The 18713-nt window shown below is 38.6% G+C and overlaps 1 protein-coding gene across 1 annotated transcript in view; it reads right to left on the bottom strand.

The window, feature by feature from the left end:
• The window catches only part of FER1L6 (fer-1 like family member 6), a 198648-nt gene that overhangs the window by 54607 nt on the left and 125328 nt on the right, over positions 1-18713 (bottom strand). The window contains 7 exon segments of the mRNA XM_078151798.1: positions 1275-1400; positions 2588-2719; positions 5269-5413; positions 5463-5482; positions 10286-10408; positions 13003-13235; positions 14704-14884. Of these exon segments, the coding sequence (XP_078007924.1) occupies positions 1275-1400; positions 2588-2719; positions 5269-5413; positions 5463-5482; positions 10286-10408; positions 13003-13235; positions 14704-14884 (960 nt within the window).

The following is an 18713-nucleotide window of genomic DNA, read 5'->3' as shown; positions in this document are numbered from 1 at the left end:
AAATCCCAGAATTTCTGAGTTGAAAGGGCTATCCGAGGCTATATCATTCAACTTGTACCCATCTGAAAATGATAGCTAACATTTACATTGTACTTTAAGGTTTGCAAAGAACTTTACATGTATTATCTGCAACCTTATGAGGTAGGTGTTATTACTATATCCATTTTACACGTGAGGACGCTGAGGCTGAGAGAAGTTAAATGACTTGCTTAAGGTCACACAGCTAGTAAGTATCTGAGACAGTATTTGGACTCAAGCATTCCAATTCTGGGTTCAGCACTCTATCCAAACTGGCACCTACCTCAATCATCTCTGTAAAATTGTCCATTAATATATACAATGACAAAAAAAGGAATGAGATCAGTTCAATAGCAAAGAATGGTCATTTTTGGTTTCTAATACAAAAGAAGAAGAAGAGGAGGAAGACAAGGAGGAGGAAGAAGGAGGAGGAGGAGAAGGAGAGGTTTTGCCTTAGTGGGAATATTTTACTGTAGCAGGTGGAATATACCAAGACATGAGTCATGGTAATCACTGGGGTTGTGATCACCACTACTTCATGGAGGTCAGAAATGTCTGTTTATAAACAAACTATGGTGCCCAAAGCTGGACCTCTTTTTTACGGTCAGGTAGACCAAAGCCCTTGATAGAGCAATCAGCAGTAATAGGTACTTTACAGGGTGAAAAACACTCTCCAGTGCCTACAACCCAAAATAAGATTGTCAGATGATCAATGGGCAAATACCTATTGAGCTCTGCTGTGGGAAATACTAAGCCACAGACTTTCAGCTTCAGAAAAGAAAGATGTGAATTTACGGAAGGATAACTAATACTGATAAATGCAAAATAAGAAATCCTGACAAGTGGTACAAGAGATCAGGTGAGAGAGGATGGAGTATGTTGGACTGGGGTTGTTAAACCCCACCTCCTGGAGGAGAAGACTCCAGCTTAGGGAGACAGAGTGATATTTTGTTTTTGCTCATCATCTTCTACTCCCAATTCCCATTCCTTCAACTGCACCTCATGTCTTCCTGCCTCTCTTGTCACCCAACAACACATACTTTTCAAGCCCTAGACATTTCATTGTCTTCCTCTACTGGCCAGCCAGGGGACCAACAGTGGGCAGAACGAAAGGGCCAGAGAATGCCACAGCACCATCCCTTAACCCTATCTGGGAAGCACTTTCATAGTCAGTCCTTATGGAAAGCCAGTGAAATACCTATCTTTGAAGGCCCAACCCCATCCCATTTCAGGGCTAGTGAAGAGGATTGCCTTACAGCAACAATATACACCCTGATCAGGACATTGATAGAGTGGTTGGGTGGAATCCCCTGCTGGATTCGAAGCTGCTCTCCATCCTCTAGGCTGGGATCTTCTGGACTTTTGTAAATGCAGAAGGAGCCCTATAAACACACAAAGTTAGCTCGATGAATAAGTGATAGGAACAATATGAATAGGTAGCATTTATATGGCACTTAAAGTTTACAAAGCACTGTTGTCTCATTTGATCATAGTAACAGTCCTGATTTGGGTGCTATTATTATCTCCATTTGCCAGGAAACTGAAGCACAGAGAGAAGGTATCTAATTTACCAAGAATCACACAATAGTGTCTGAGATGAGATTTAAATCCATGTCTCCCTGACTCCAAGTCTGACACTCTTTCTAATATGCCACTTTACTGCCTAAGAAATGTTTTTATACATTAAGATACTTCATGTTTCAATAATGCTTTAAGGTTAGAAAAGCACTTTTCTTACAATGACCTTGTGAGGTAGGCAGTGCAAATATTTTTAATCTCATTTTACAGGTGAAGAAGATGAAATTATGAAAGATTGAGTGACTTGCTCATGATTACACAGCTAATCAGCATCTGTGGCAAGATTCAAGCCTGAGTCTCCTCTTTCCAAGTCTAGTCCTCTAGTCCCTGTGCCACAATGGCTCTCAAATGTAACTGAGTGGTGGTAGATTGGTACCTCTCAGATGTTAAGAGAACTTAAGGAAGTCCTTCCAGTAGGTTGAGTAGAGACCTCCTGGAGAATTTGTGGAAAAAGCATAGATAAAAATTTGGATGAGACAAAACAGGATGGGAAGCTGTGGAATGGCTGAAATTTGTATGAATAGAGGGAATACCTACACTAATGAAATCATGGATTAATAAAAGTACCATTTTATTAAAAACAAGAGAAGCAGCATGCCAAATTGGATACAGCACTGATCCTGGAAGACCTGAGTTCAAGTCTGGCCTCAGAAATTTAATTTTGTGATATTGGGCAAGTCACCTAACTTCTTTGTGCCTCAGTTTCCTCAACTGAAAAACTGGGGGCTAGACTTGATGTCTCTGAAGGTCCCCTTGGCTCATCAATGAACCTAGGAACAAATCCCATAGAATATGCTGTCCTTAGGTAAAGATAATATTTCTAACCCATCAATCTACTGTACTGAATTATTTTCAAGTAAGGAAGATTGATCTGTATTGAACAATTTCTTGTCTTATTTCTATTGTGTCCTTTGAGAGTCATGTAATACCATGATCTGGGAAATATGTGGTTTGAAAACTGTGCCCCACCAAGTATAGAATTTGAGCTCACCTTGAATTTCCCGATTATTCTGTCTCCATCGATACAATGATCATCTTCTGTGGACTTGCCTCTGCAGAGCTCAAAGGTTTTTACCCAGTCTTCAAAATTGTTAAATTCACTCTCCAGATCTCCATCATATATCTTTAAGAAGAAGGGAAAACATTATGGTTGATAAGGGAATATTTCAGACAATTTCACAAGTAAAATAGAAATTCCTGTCAAGCCAAGGTCATTCTCATTGACCCGAATATGATTCATAGTTTTTGAAAGAGTAGAAAAAGAATAATAATAGCTAGCATCTATATACCTATGTAGAGTTTAAAATGTACTTTATATACATTATCTCATTTGATCCATAAAATAACCTACAAAGTAGATGCCATTAGTATCCCCATTTTGTAGATGAGAGAACTAAGGCTGAACTAGATTAAGTGACTGGCCCAGACTTAGACAGCTAGTAATATTGGAGGCAAGTTTCTAACTCAGGTCTTCCTGACTCCAAGTCTAACATTATCCATTGAACCACTTAGCCAACTTTAAGATAGATGATGGAAGAGCAGAACCACATGACCAAATAGGGCATTTGGGAACACTAACCAATTTGGGAATATCTGGGTCTTGGCTGAATCTTTTTGTGACTTACCTCCACCCCAACCCCAAACACCCAGTAACTTCTAAAGTGGTAAAAGACAAGCCCAAATCTGAGCATTCAATAGCGGTCACTGTACTCCTCTGTTGAGATAGAGCAAGTACCCTATATTCTCAGGGTACCCTGGGTCATCTTCTTTTGTTGAATCAGTAGAGGGAGAAGGAGAAAGAGGATGAGTCTACAATTCTTTGGCACTCTTTTGCTCTGTGTCAATGCTTAGCTGAGCTGTCAATCAGCATCAGGTCAGCCTGTGTGTTATTGTAATCACTAATAAGTGGCACTGGGGGGAAGGGAACCAAGGGAGTGACTTTCTCTCCTTGTTGAACCAGCTTTTTCTGGTTATCCATTAATAGCAAATTTTTAACCTAGGATTGGATATTTTAAGAGAATAAGGCTGATCACTTCAATTCAAGGCTAGATGTTGGTTAAGATTTTTTTTTTTGGTATGATGATATGTCCTATATTTTTTAAGACTAGACCCTTGAGGGCAGAATTGTTTCATTTTTATTTTCACATATGCAGTACCTATTATGGTCATTTGTACATAGTGGGTGCTTCATCAATGTTTGTTCAGTTGAATTGTTGACAACAGTTATATAAAGCTAGCCTGCTGATTACTAAGGGGCTTTCATAGTTGTTACTCATTAGCAATAACATTAAGATTAATTAATATTATTATTATCCTTTTTCTACTCTTTCAAAAACTATGAATCAATCAGGAGATTATTCCTTGAGTAAATTATAAGTGGCTAACTAGAAACACATGGATTTTCCTTGACTATTTCTGCTATACATACAAGGTGTCCCCAAAATATTAGTACAGTTTTAAGCTTTAGTAGCTTAAATATTTTAATTATTAACATGCCTTAGGAAAGAGAGAAATTAGCAGTTTTAGATTGGGAATTTCTTCTAGCAATGTTGATCACAAGCTATCTATAACTCATAGTCTTTTAAAAGAGTTGCTTTTGTCTCAGAGACATTAAGTGACTTGCCTATAATTATCAAGTTAGCAAGCATCAGAGACAGGATTTGAACTTACATCTTCCTGACCCTAAGGAGAAACCTTTCTAAGTCTAACCTTTCTACCACACTTTGCTCCCTCTCTTTAAAGTACACATCCAGTATTGCATATTTCTTTTGTTGTTGTTGTTTTGGCAAGGCAGTTGGGGTTAAGTGACTTGCCCAGGGTCACACAGCTAGTAAGTGTCAAGTGTTTGGTCTGAGACCAGATTTGAACTCAGGTCCTCCTGACTCCAGGGCTGGTGCTCTATCCACTGTGCCACCTAGCTGCCCCCAGTGTTGCACATTTCTAACAACAAAGGTTGTCATGGCAAAGTTAACAATAGCTAGTTTGGACGTTAGCTGGTTGGTGAGTGGGGGAAGTATATGCACAGCTCTTAAGTTTACATGCAAACTAAATCAAGGATGGAAGAACGCTTTGCACTTTACAAATTCAGTCATCGGAGTCCAATACATACTTTTATAGTGAAGGATTAGCATTTGTTTACTTCTCTTCTATTTGCTTTTTTACTTCTATCTCATTTTAGATGCAAAATGTGAAAATAATGATTTAACAAAAGGTTCCTGCTTTATGGCATTTACCCGTGAGATTCAAGCACATTATAATTCATTGTCAAGCACTAACAAATATAATGAAAGGCTGTTGCCTCTCTTGTTTTTAATATAAATGGTACTTTTATTAATCTATTATTTCATTTGGGATGGGTATTCTCTCTACTCATACAAATCTTGTCAATTCCCAGCTTCCTATCATGTCTTGTCCTATCCCAATTCTTGTCTATGATTTTTTCCATAAACTCTCCATGAGGGATCTACTCAACATACTGGAAGGATGTCCTTAGGTTCTTAGACTTGAGAATAGAAATGCAAACAGGACATTAATCAGTGACTCTTCTCACTAGTCTTCACAATTTAGCTGAGCTATGGAGAGATAGATAGATAGATAGATAGATAGATAGATAGATAGATAGATAGATAGATAAGATAGATAGATAATAAATGTGTATATCATAACACATACCTTCAGGGTGGCTAGGTTTGGTATGTTTTCTTCCTTTGGTTTCTTCTTGAGTATTTTATCTTTCTTCTTCTTTGGCATGTCTTCTATAGTCACTACCACCTCATCTGTTTTGGTATTTGTGGAAATTCAATCACAACACTTAAATCTCTAATTCCTCCAGATAGGAAAGAAGACACCTCCATTCTCATCTATACCTTTCAGAAGACTTCTTTTCCTTTTAGGATCAGCTCAGGCACTCCCTTTAATTGGAAGCTTTCTCTAATTCCCCCCAGTTGCAAGTTCTCTCTCCTTCCTCAAATTCCTTTTTATTAGGCTGAAGGGTGAATATGGTTTGTCCTCCAGAAGAGTGTAAGCTTCTCCTTGAAAACAGGAACTGTTTTCATTTTTTGTCTCTATGTCCCCAGCACCATCTTAGTGACGGCATATATGAGTTGATTAACCAATGGTTGTTTAGTTGAAGGACAAATGCCTGCTCCTCCATTTCTTTTCTTTCTTTTTTGGGGGTGAGGCAATTGGGGTTAAGTGACTTGCCCAGAGTTACACAGCTAGTGAGTATTATGTGTCTGAGGCTGAATTTGAATTCAGGTCCTCCTGACTCCAAGGCTGGTGCTCTATCCACTGCGCCACCTAGCTGCCCCACCATTTCTCTTTTAATTTCCTCCACCTCCCAAAACCTTGAAGCTTGCTTCCATTTCCTTCCCTCTATAATTAATCATGATCCCCCCCATATGCCTTTAAAATAACAACATAGACATTCCCTATACTTCTAGTTCTTAATCCAGCTCTTGTAACATAATAATCATTTGGTAAGTGTTTTGATCATTGGTTGTTGCTGGAATACATGGAACTGTCTTCCACAAGGATAGACTAGAATAGACTCACAGAAGCTTGGACCCAGGAGGGACCTGAGAGGCCATTTTGCCCAGTACCCTCAACATGCCCACCAAAGAGTTGAAGTGATGTGAAGGTCACATAGCTCATACACAACAGAGCTGAGACTAGAGCCCAGATCTCCTAATTCCCAATGTAGCATTCTTTCCACACCCCCATGATGCTGAGAGACCAGAATGACTCAGGCTGTTGTATGTGATGTGCCAAATTCACACAAGGGTTGTTTTAACTGCTGATGATCTCGATGACAGACAGCTAAGCTTAATTACTCATTAGTTAACCTTCTTCCTCTCTTACCCATTTTCATTCGGCTACTAGATCTAATACCTTTTCTATTTACTTTAGGCACTTGTAAATGATTGTGGAAATCTCCCAGCTCACAAAAAGTCACCAGTGTGTTATTTGTTTAAGAGTATAAAGAAGAAGTAAAAATAACTGCCTGACACTACATTCAATGCAATAACTCACTTCTAGGTTGAATGGCTATTTACAAAGAAGATTTGAAGTTTGACAGGAAAGAGAAATTGTTTAAAAGAGCATGATTTCTGCTGATGTGTAGTATTGAGCTTTCTTAGGACACAGAAACTCCAGAAAATCACAGTACCTCTCTTCAAAATAGTTGTTTTAATATTTCCTGATGGAATGCCATTTCTAAACCATCTGAAGGTAGAGGATGACCCAGAGATCATCAATCAATAGCAAAACTGGCATTTGTATTAAGGTTAAAAAAGAGAAAAGAGAGAGAATCATACAATTATAAAGCTGGATGGAAACTTAGAGGTCATCAAGTCTGACCTCTTAATTTTACAGAGAAGGAAAGCGAGGCCCAAAGAGATGAACTGATTTTCCCAAAGTCCGTGCATAATTGTATAATGAACATGATTATATAATCAACTCAATCTTTTTAAAAATTTCCTTTTCTGTTGTAAATTTAACAACTATCCACAAATAAAAATATTTCAACCTACCAAGAAGAACAATCTTTTAACTCAAGTAGGATTGCTTCAATAATCCTGAGATCAGATCCACCAGGAACCTTCAAAATACCTTCTGGTGATAGAGACCTCATTCATTCAGGCAATTCATTCCATTGCTGTTTGGCTCTAATTACCAGAAAACTCTTCTCATAATGACTCAAAAATCTAATTTCTTATAATTTTTTCCCATTGAGACTAGTTTTTTTTCCCTTCTAGGATCCAGAAGAATAGGTTTAATATTTTTCCTACATCATAGCACTTCAAATCTTTAAGACAGCTATCATATTTCACTTCCACCCAAGCCTTCTCATCTCTAGTTCCTTCAGGTCCTTGTCTGACTTGGTTTCCAGGCTTTTCACCATCCTTCTGGTTTTCCTTTTCTGGATACTTTGTCAATGACCTATGTCAAGTGTGACATCCTCTATAAAGTACAAGATTGCAGATGCTGGCTAATTAATGTTGAATATAATTGAACTATGACCTGGCTCATTATTTATTTATGTTATTCATAATTTACATTAATATTAAGTACACATTTCATTTTATATTAACATAGTTTCATTGTATGAATAAGCAGACATGTAATAGTGAAAAGAGAACTGGCCTCAGAGTCAGGAAGACCTCAGCTCTGACAAATATTAGCAGTTTGATCCTGAGCAAGTCAGTTTACTTTTCAATGCTTTAAACAGCTTTCTAGGACTACAAGTTGTTGAAAAAGTGATGACTTGCATTAGTGGACAAAGTTTCCTTATTTGGTAGCTCCCTATAACAATGAAATGGTCCAATCTCTATCCCTATGATTTCATTATCTTTCTTTTTAATGGTAGAATCTTATTGTTGACTCATTCTGACCCCAGATGGAATTCCCAGATCTGTTTTACTAGAATGGCAAATGTGCTGTAAAATATGGCTAAAGACTCAAACAGATTTGAGATTCCCTCCACTGATAGAGATCACAACCTATCCATGCCCTATCATCTATGTAACTCCACTCCATGTTCTCCCAAAAGTTTGCTATAAGGGATTCATACCTGACTTGCTGGAGACCTTCCTCAGTTTCTTCTGATATCCTGAAGGGACCAGTAGAACACTATGGCCACACATTTGTTATCCCTTGTTCTCTCCACATGACCATCGTATCTTCTCTTACTCTTATAAAATTCCTTGATGATGCCTTGAATTCCTATCTTTTTTCAGAATTCATCATTGGTTGTGAACAGGTTGTAACCTGCTTACACCCGCCATGCACCTCTCTCTATCCCTCTGGGATATTAATCATTAGCTTTTTGGAAGCAGAGCCTTGGGAAAATCTGATTTACTACAGCCTGTATTTGTGAAATTAATTTACTAATCCTAAAATGATTTATTTTAAAAATAAGGCACTATACTCAACAATATCTAAATCTATGACTTTAGTATACTTATTTCTTTTTAATTTTGAATTTATTTCATTGATTTCCATTTTATTGTTTCATGCTCTTCCTGATCTACAGATTCAACTGTTCTGGAAGAACAGAACCCAAAGGTTATCTTGGGCATGGTCCAGTGTAAAAAGAATGGTACTGGGAATCCAGAAATCGCATTCAAGCCTTGTGTCTGCCATCAGCTAGATGTATGACTTTGGGCAACTCACTTCCCATCTCTGGGCATCAGTCCTCACTCCCTAGTCTTTGGCAGGCTTGGGAAAAATCCCCAAGATCCTTTCTAGTATAATGCTCCATGATTCTTCCTTTTGAGAATGACTTTATTTGGTGAGCAAACTGTCCCCAAGTACATCACACCAAGTTCCCTTACCTTTGTTGTCTTTTATTTCTTTTTCCTGCAAGGGCAGGAGGGAGGGAGAGAGGAAGAGAGAGAGAGGGAGAGAGAGAGAGAGAGAGAGAGAGAGAGAGAGAGAGAGAGAGAGAGAGAGAGAGACACATACATAAGACACAGAGAGACAGAGTGAGTCGAGGAGCAAGGAGAAAAGATGGGAAGATAGGAGAGGAGAGAGGAGGAGAAGAAAGAAGAGGAAAGGATAGGAGAGGAGAGGGGAGGGAAGAAGAGAAAAGAAAGAAAAGGAGGTGAGAAAAGGGGAGGGAAAAGGGAGAAGAGAGGAAGAGAGATAATTCATTATCATCCTGATTACTCATTATCATCATCACTTGATATTTAATAAACTTCTACCTACACGAGGTATACTATTGGCAAGTAAAGGATACAAGTCTAATGTTTTTGTTCTTTCTCTTCTAAAAGTTTTTATTTAAAAAGAGTGTGTCCAAAAAGAAATTTGAAGTTCAAGTAGGCCAAATGAGCGATACCACTACAAAGAAGTAGGAATTAACCACACCAAAATGGTCAAAGAAGGATCTCACCTGTTACCAAAAAATCTTACTCACTTAGAGTAAGAACCTCTTAGATACCATTACCTTCCCCCTCTGGCTGGGGACCATCCTCACAGTCATTGTCAAAAGAGGATAGTCTTCATAGAAAGGTTTCATCTCCCAGGAGACTCTTTCTAGCCTTTATTATAAAATGTTTTCTAACCAATGTATCACAACACCTTGATACATCATGAAGATGCCTTGAGTGTGTCTTGATATCTTTTATCCACTCACTGCCATCTGTCCATTTCTGGCCAGAAGAGTAGAGAAAAGATGTGATAATAACAATAACTGACATTAGTAACTCATGCAGTGATAACAATAATGGAGAAAGTAAGAAAGATGGCTAGCTTTTGAATGCTTCTGTCTGTGTATGTGGATATGATTAAGGCAAGGGTATGGATGAATAGATGGCTTGAGTAGAGTATGGTTGGCTGAAGAGGAAGGTCACACCTTTTCTTCCCTGCCCTCTTTCCATATGCTAATGGGTCATGATCTGGAAAATCACAGAATCACAAAATCTCAAAGTTAGAAGGGCCTTAGAGGCTCTTTAATCCAACCCTACCTGAAAAAGAATCCTCTCTACAACACACTGCCCAGTTTCCATCTAGCCTTTGCCCATACACATCTGGTAGGGGAAAACCCAATATCTACTAATCCATCCCATTCTATTTTTGGATGACTCTAGAGTTAGCAATAAAAAAAAATATGTTCGAGTTTCATGCATGTGACAAAAGTAAAGGTCCTTCACTAAGCCAAAATATGTTTACATTTGAGGACATGTACCTTCGATGCTTTCTTCATGGAGGCATAATACTTGGACCACCAATCAATAACGTTTTCTGCAGACTCATCTGCTATGGTCCTCTTTCTCCTTTTGGTGGATCTCCTAGAAGGTTTGCTGGCAGCCTGGCAAGGGATAAGTCAACAATTATTGACAACTGTGATGGGTTGACTCAATGAAGGCACCCAAAGATACCAAGGAATGATATGTGGTAGGTCACAACTAATTTCCATAATCCAAAATGCTATATTTGGAGCCAGAAGACCTGTGTTCAATCCTGAATCTGCCATTTTAATACCTATGTGACTATTGGCAATTCACTTGACATCTGTCAACCTATTCTACAAGTATGGTATAAGCACCTTGAGGGAAGGAACTGTTTTTCACTTTGCATTTATATCCCCAGTCTCCAGCACAATGCATTGACCACAGATACTGATTGCATTGGAGAGAATTAGACTAGATGATCCCTAAGATCCCTTCAGACCCTAAGTCTACAATCCTATTCAGTTTCGAAAGTCTTGAGGCAAAAGGCAGCAATGGTTTAGTGGAAAAAACATTGCATTTGGAGTCAATATCCTTATCACCCATTAATTTTCATAAAAGAAAGGCAGCATAACATAGTATACAGCCTTGGAATCAGTAAGGCCTGGGTTCAAGTCCTGCCTCTGATATATGCTAGAGGATGACAGACCTCACTAGTTGTGTGTCACTGGACTTCTCGGTATCCTTGATAACTCTCTAAGGCTACAAGTTACTGAAAGGTTCTAGATTTGCATCAGTGTAGGGTTTCCCATGCTGAGAATTTCCCATACTAATGAAATCTCAGGTCTGGGATATCTTAAAAAAAAAATTAAAACCCTTCTTGAAACATGTGCCTTAAGGACTGCTTGAATAATAAATTCCACAAATGTCCTTCCTGCTACATAAATGAACATTTTATTAAAATTCTCTGCTTCTAAGCTTCCAGGAATAGCCTCGTTTCTTATGTTCCCAGATTTGGCATATGAGTTCATGTTACCCTTCCCTGTGCCCTTCATTATATAGGTCTCATTCATACCGAATCATAGAACCATGGGCTCTTAGAGTGAGAAGGGACTTTGGAGATTATCTAGCCAACTGCTTCATTTTATAAGGAACCTGAGGCCTTAAGTGGTCAAATGATTTACTCAAGGTCACATAGTTACTATTTGGCAGAGCTGGGACTAAAATCCTATCTTCTGATGATGGTGAGGATTTTTGTTTCCTCTTGCTTAGGGCAATGTAAGGATATTAGATGAAGCTTTGAGTAGAGGGCTGGGCTTGGAGTTCAAATCTTGCCTCAAGTACTTAATTAATTATGTGACCCTGCCCTAGTCACTTAAAAAAAACCCCGTGCCTCAGTTTCCTCATCTGTAAAATAAAGAAAATAATAGCACCCACTGACAGGGCATTGTGAAGATCAATGGGATAACTTTTCAAGCCTTTAAATTTAATAAATTTCAATTTTTTAAATTAAATGTTTTAATTTTAAATTTAAGATTTTGAAATTTTTATATTAAGTAAATCAAAGCATTAAATAAATGCTAGCTATATTTATAACCATAGTAATATGGTTATTGTGCTTTAAATTTATTTTTTGCTTCCAGGCTTTAGACTCCCCTTAACCACGATCTTGCTGACTCTTCACTTTCCATCTGCAGCTATGCTCAATCTGGACTCAATAGAATGTGATGCCCTGTGCCAGGTACCCCTTGGTGTCCACCTCCTTTCCAACGTCCTTTTGTGTGTTACCTTATCCCATTAGACCATAAGCTTCTTAAGGACAGGACCTGTCTTTCTTTTTCTTATTTGTACCCACAGTGCCTGGAATATAGGCATCATTTAATAAATGTTTATTGAACTGAATTGTTGAGTAAAGACATAGTGGTCTATAGAATCAGCATGGCATAGTGGAAAGAACATGAGATTTATAGTCAGAGTTCATGGGTTCAAATTTCTTCTGTCTGACCTTGGGTGAGTGTGGGACAATCATGAATGGGTGCAGAGCTAGATAGAGATATGATTTGGTGGGGACTCCTGGGATGACACGAGTGGCTTAGATAGTCCTTGGTCTACTGGTGAATCATAACACTCATGTGACCTGGACAAGTGTAGTCTGACCATTTTACTCCCCTGCTCAAAGAACTTTAATGGCTCCCACTTGCCTTTAGGGAAAAAAATACAGAGATTTCTCTTTATAACATTTAAAGCCCTTCCCAGTCTGGCTCCACCCTGCCTTAAACATTACTCCCCCTCATGCACTCTATACTTCAGACAAACTCTTCTATTTGCTGGACACAATGTTCCATTTCCCACCTCTTTGCTTTTATACAGGCTGAGCCTCATGCCCAGAATGCCCTTCTTCCCTTTGCTTATTTTCTCTGCTATTAGTGCCCCTTCCCGCCATCACTTTGTATTTACATTGTATATATCCTTGTATTTACTCATCTGTGGAAATGTTGGATCACCTCCCTCCTCCCCAGAAAAATACAAGCTCTTTAAGGGTAGGGGCTACCTCATTTATTTATTTGTAGCTTCAGCACTGAGTACCTAGTAGGCAGTTAATGAAGACATCTTAATTGACTGATCAAAGTTCCTTTCCCTCTCTGGGCTTCAGATTCTTCAACTATACAGTGAAAAAATTGGACCACGTGATTCCTCCAGTCTCTTCCAGCTCTAGATTCTATAAAACTCTGACCTTTACTTTTTCCTCCTTGGGTAGCTCAGGCGTGGCAGGCTTCGTTTCTGGCCCCAGCATCGGTGAGGAGTCAGGGATGTCATAGAGAGCTATGCTGGCAGTCTGAACCTGGGCTGTGTCTGGTACAACAGTGGGTGGCGGCTCAACCTGCACAAAGATATGATCTGGTGGGGGGTCCCGGGATGAGATCAGTAACTCAGAAGGTTCTGGCTCTGCTGCTGAGTTAGGTACAGCTGAAACCCGAAACACAACAAAGAGAGAGCAAAATCAGAACTGCTATTATTTATGGGCTAGGTCTATTGAACTACAATAATCTGGATCATTCAAGACAAAGAAATAGCTTTGGCCTGAATGATCTAGATTACTGCAGGAATCACTCAATCAACAAGCATTCATTAAACATCTACTGCATACCAGGCATTGTACTAAGTGCTAGGGATAAAAATGAAATATTTCTTCTCATAAGGGAGCTTCCATTCTATTGAGAGACAACATGTATATAGGGAAGCATATGTAAAACATTTCCAAAATAAATTCAAGGTCATTTGGGTTGGGTGGGGAGGCATCAGAAGGTGGGAGAGACCAGGAAAGGCCTCATAGTTGTCCTTTGAAGGAGACCAGTATTCTAAGAGGGTGAAGTGAGATGGGAGATTCAGAAGGCCAGTTTGGCTGAACAGTAGAGTACATGACAGAAAGCAGTAAGTTTGGTGAAGATGCAGGCTCCAATAATTCCAGAGGCCTGAAGATGAAGCTTACTCACATCATGAGAGAAAAATGAGGAACTAAAATGCAGAATGAACTATTTTTTGGATGTGACCAAAGTGGGAATTTCATTTTGTTGGACTACACATAATTGTTACCAGAGTTTTTATTTTATTTTTCTTTTCATTGTTAAATTGGAGGGGGGAAATGGGAGAGAAAATAAGCACTTGCAATAAACAAATGAATGAATAAGTAAATGAATAAAGAGAAGAATGAGTAAGTAAATAGATAAATAAACAAGTAAATATATGGTTAAAAAAAGAAGAAAATCTATGGGCTATGGTCAAGGTAACATTATGATACCAAAGATGTGCTTAATATCTAATATGATCAAAATGTGGTTTTTTGATGATGAATTAAGGAGCGTGTGCCAAAAATCTTGCAGACTCATTGCAAATTGTATACAATTTGTGTACACAGCAAAATGGGACATACTGAATGCTAAAAAATTTTTTAACGATGCAAAACATTATAAGGTTTGTCATGTAAGTTAATAAATCTAGTTTTTTGTCTTGTTTTGTTTTTTAAGAAATGTCAGAATGGAGCCTGGCTGAGAAAGGTATTAAATGTCAAAAAGAAATTGTTTTCAATCCTAGAGGTAATATGAAAACATGGCTTCGAAGCTGGTTTTCTACACTTCCTGGTTCCTTGACTAATTTTCAGAGATTTTTTTTCCCCTCCATACTATGGAAACTAAGACAAAGAAAATATGTCAGCTATCATTATTTCATGATATTAGACAATCCAGACCCTCAAGACGAAGCATCTGTTATGTCCTCAATTGACATTCTTCTCTAATACTTGACTTTTCAGTGGGCAAATGACCAGCACAAGTAGATATGATGCCCCCACGCATACACTCCCCAGGGCACCACAGGAGGCCTGACGTAGGGGCAGTTTTCATGGCCTCAAGGGGTCAGTACCCAGTGACCTTCTTACCTTGAACTTGCTGGGCTGCATCTACCTCAGAGACCAAGGCTGGGAGCTCCCCAGGTTTGCACAGAAATTGCTTGAGGCAGTTGATAGTGCAGGTACCCACAAGAGTGCTCCTCCCAAAAGCCCTCCAGTCCACCACACAGATGCTCAGAGGTGGGTGGAGGAGCTCATCCTCAGGCAGTTCCTGGTAAAAGACAAGATTGTTCAAAGTCTACTACTCTTGTGGCCATTAAGTTTGTAATAAATACAATCAAAGAGAGCAATTGTTAAAAAAATATTCATTTTGATACCACTGAGCATGAGATACGCTCAGAGTATATTGATAGTAAAAGATAGGGACTCAGCAGGATCTGGGCTTAACACTAAAAAAAAATCAAATGTATATGATATTTCAGGGCAGCTAGGTAGCACAGTGGATAGAGCACTTGCCTGGGAATCAGGAAGACTCATTTTCCTGAGTTCAAATCCAGCCTCAGACACTTACTAGTTGTGTGACCCTGGGAAAGTCACTTAACTCTGCTTCAGTTTCCTCATCTGTAAAATGAGCTGGGAAAGGAAATGGCAAACCACTCCACTGTATGCCAAGAAAACCCCAAAATGGGGTTGACTGAAATGAACAACAACAATGATATTTTAATACTTTAAGTGTCTGCAATTTCATCCCTTGACTAATGTAGTTTACATCAACATGGTGTGATGGACAGAGTATTGGATGTGTAGTCAAGAATTAAAATCCTGTCTCAGACATTTACTGGTTGTATGACCCTGGGCAAATCACCTACCTTCTCTGAGACTCAGTTTCTTTATCTGTAAAATGAGGGAGTTGTACTCAATGATCTCTAACATCCTTCTCAGCCATTTAACATCTGTGACTCTGATTCCTTCTATGACTTAACAGAAGCTCTTTGAGAATTTCTGTGGCCTAAACATTAGTTATTACGCCCACCTGAATTCAAAGCCTTTCCTGCTGGGTAGAACCTGCCAGAGCTTATGCTCCACTGACACAGCTTTTAATAACTCAGCATCGCCTCTGTGCCATAGAAGAGGACATGGTATGAGACACGGGATTTGGAGTCATGAGATATGGATTCAAAAGTCCATTCTACTACTTAATGAGCCAAAGACCTTCGGTAAGTCAAAAAACTACTTGGGCCTCAGTTTCCTCATCTGTAAAATGGAATAATCATATTCAAACTACTTAAATTACAGAAGGTGAAAGGAGTTGTGAAGAAAAGACTTTGCTAGAATTTATTTAGTGTCTTAAGGTTTATAAAGCATTTTATGTAGGTTTATATATCACTTATAATCAATTTGATATCATTTAAAATCAATATGATCTATTATTACTGTCGATGAAGAATCAGACTGCCTGTGACCATAAGGCTAGCAAGGACGAGTCAGGATTCAAGCTAAGTCTTCTGATTCCGATGCTTTTTTCAGTAAATTAAAAATAATAATAACAACAACAATATTCTACCATTTATATAGCATTTTATATACATTGTCTCATTTGGTCTTCATAACAACCATGTGAATTAGTTGCTATTATTACCCCCATTTTATAGATGAGGAAACTGATGCTAAAATAGATTAAACGACTTGCTCAGGTTCAGGTTTACTTCCCTGAGGCAGGTTTTAAATTGAAGTGTTCTTGACTCCATGTTCAGGGTGCCATTCACCACACCATCCAGCTGCCTACACATCTCCAAGCTGCCTCCAAGAACTCTGGAAGCTCCCCTGGCTTCCTTCAAGTCCCAGCTAAAGGTCTGCCTTCTGCAGGAAGATCTTTCTGATCCCCCTTGTGAGTTTCTGCTCTCTATTGAGGGAGGAAGGGAGGGAGGAAGACAGGAAAGAAGAGACAGAGAGAGAGAAAGGTAGATAGACACACAGAGTGAGCAATAAAGGGAGCAGAGACAGAGAGAAGGGGGCAAGAAACAGACACAAAGAAGGAGGAAAGAGAAAAAGAAAGAGAAGAAAGAGAGAGAAGAAAGAGGGAAAGAAGAAAGAGAGAGAAAAGAGAGGGAAGAGAGAGAAAGAAGAGAAAGAGAGAGAGAGAGGAGAAGAGAGAGAGAGAGAGAGAGAGAGATCTTGCTTGTACATAGTTGTCTGTGTATTCTCTCTCCCATCAGACAGTGAACTGCTTGAGAACAAGGACTATCTTTTTACCTTTATTTTTATCTCCAGAGCTTAGCACAGTGCCTGGCACATAGAAAGCACTTAATAAATGTTAACTGACTGACTTATAAGCTTTAAAATACTATGACAATGTAAGACAGTGTGTCATAATATATAGAAGACCAAACTTGTAGTTAACACTATTTGGGTTCAGATCTTGTCTCTAACACACACCAGCTGTGTGACTATGGGCACTAACTTTGTCTGGAGGCAACATGGTCCAATGGACAGAACACCAGCTCTGGAGGCAGAAGACCTGAATTCAAGGCCCACATCTGCCACTTACCATCTGAGTGACTTTGGGATTCAGTTGCCTCATCTTTACAGTGAGAGGGCTGGATTATAGTATAGCCTCTGAAGTCTTTTCCAGCTTTAGATCTGTGATCTCTTCAGTGCGTCAGGAAGCTTTCTAATGATGATAGTAATTTATAATATACTGATGATTGAAATGTATTATTTGAAAAACTCTGGATAATATATTTTCCACATAGGCCCAATAGGTCTTATTATTTTTAATTACTATAACATTATTAATTATAATATTTGTATAGAACTTTACAATTTATAAAAATGTCTTCAATCAATCAGCATTTATGAAGTGCCTTATTACTAATTGTGAGCGCTGTGTTAGGTGCTAGGGGTATAAAAAGAGACAAAAGACAGTCTGTGCTCTCAAAGAGTTTGCAATTTAATTGAGGAGGTGACATGCAAGCAAACACATACAAAGCATATATATTACCCTATATACAAGATAAGTAGGAAATAGAGGGAAAGCACTAGAATTAAGAGGGGTTCAGGAAGGCTTCCCCTCATTTAATTCTATAAGGTAAGACATAACAGGTATTAGTATCCCTTTTGTAGGGAAGAGGAAGCTGAGGGTCATAGAAGTAAAAGGATTTGATCAAGATTATAAGACCATTGACCAGTGGGACTAGGTTTAGAATAGGTTTTTTTTTTTGTTTATGCAAAATGCTAGGTTAATGTTTTCATTACTAATTCACAATATGTAGGAAACCATTATATTCTCTAGGGATTTTGCCAATTCATCAAAAACTCTAATTCTGTACTCTTACCAAGTTGAGATTTGTGATTATTGGGATAGTGTGAGGCAAAAGAGAACAAAGGCTTTCTTCGTTGACAGCATCTTTTTGTAGAGAACAAGACTGAGAGAGGGAATATTTTAAAAACCTGGAGAGGAAACTGCTTTCCAACACCAGCAGGCATTTGAGACAATTTGGGTGCTACTAACAAAAATTTTCATTACAAATAATTAATCTATTCATTAGGTAAGTTCTATAGCTACTTGGCAATACTTTGTAAGCCTAGTTAGATTTAGTGTATATATGTTCTTCCCCTCCTATACCACTGGGAAGCATGGAAAATTCACAGCCTCTAAAGAATTAAAATTTCAGGTGATACAAAAGACAATAGACAGATGTTCAGAGGGCAGGAGTAAGCTGTAGCATATTGTCAGTAAATAATTATGAAGTAAATGTATTATAAAAACATTACCAAGGAAATTTACTGGAAAAGGGTGTGGCAAATCATGTAATGGGAACAAAGGATAAATAACCAAGGGGCCGTCCATGACCTCTAGTGGTAGTTGTTATCATTCAGTTATTTCAGTCATGTCCAACTCTTCATGACCCCATTTGGGGGTTTTCTTAGCAAAGATACTGGAGGGGTTTGCCATTTCCTTCTCCAGCTCATTTTACAGATGAGGAAACTGAGGCAAACAGGGTTAAGTGACTTGTCCAAGGTCACGTGGCTGGGCTAATAAGTGTCTGAGGCCAGATTTGAACTCAGGAAGATGAGTCTTGTTGACTTCAGGTCCAGTG

The sequence above is a fragment of the Phascolarctos cinereus genome, unplaced genomic scaffold (genome assembly GCF_003287225.1).
Source record: "Phascolarctos cinereus isolate Bilbo 61053 unplaced genomic scaffold, phaCin_HiC Scaffold_4;HRSCAF=312, whole genome shotgun sequence".
Lineage (NCBI taxonomy): Eukaryota > Metazoa > Chordata > Mammalia > Diprotodontia > Phascolarctidae > Phascolarctos > Phascolarctos cinereus.
The sequence above is the reverse complement of the archived record's forward strand: the minus strand, read 5'-3'. Positions and strand labels throughout refer to the sequence as shown.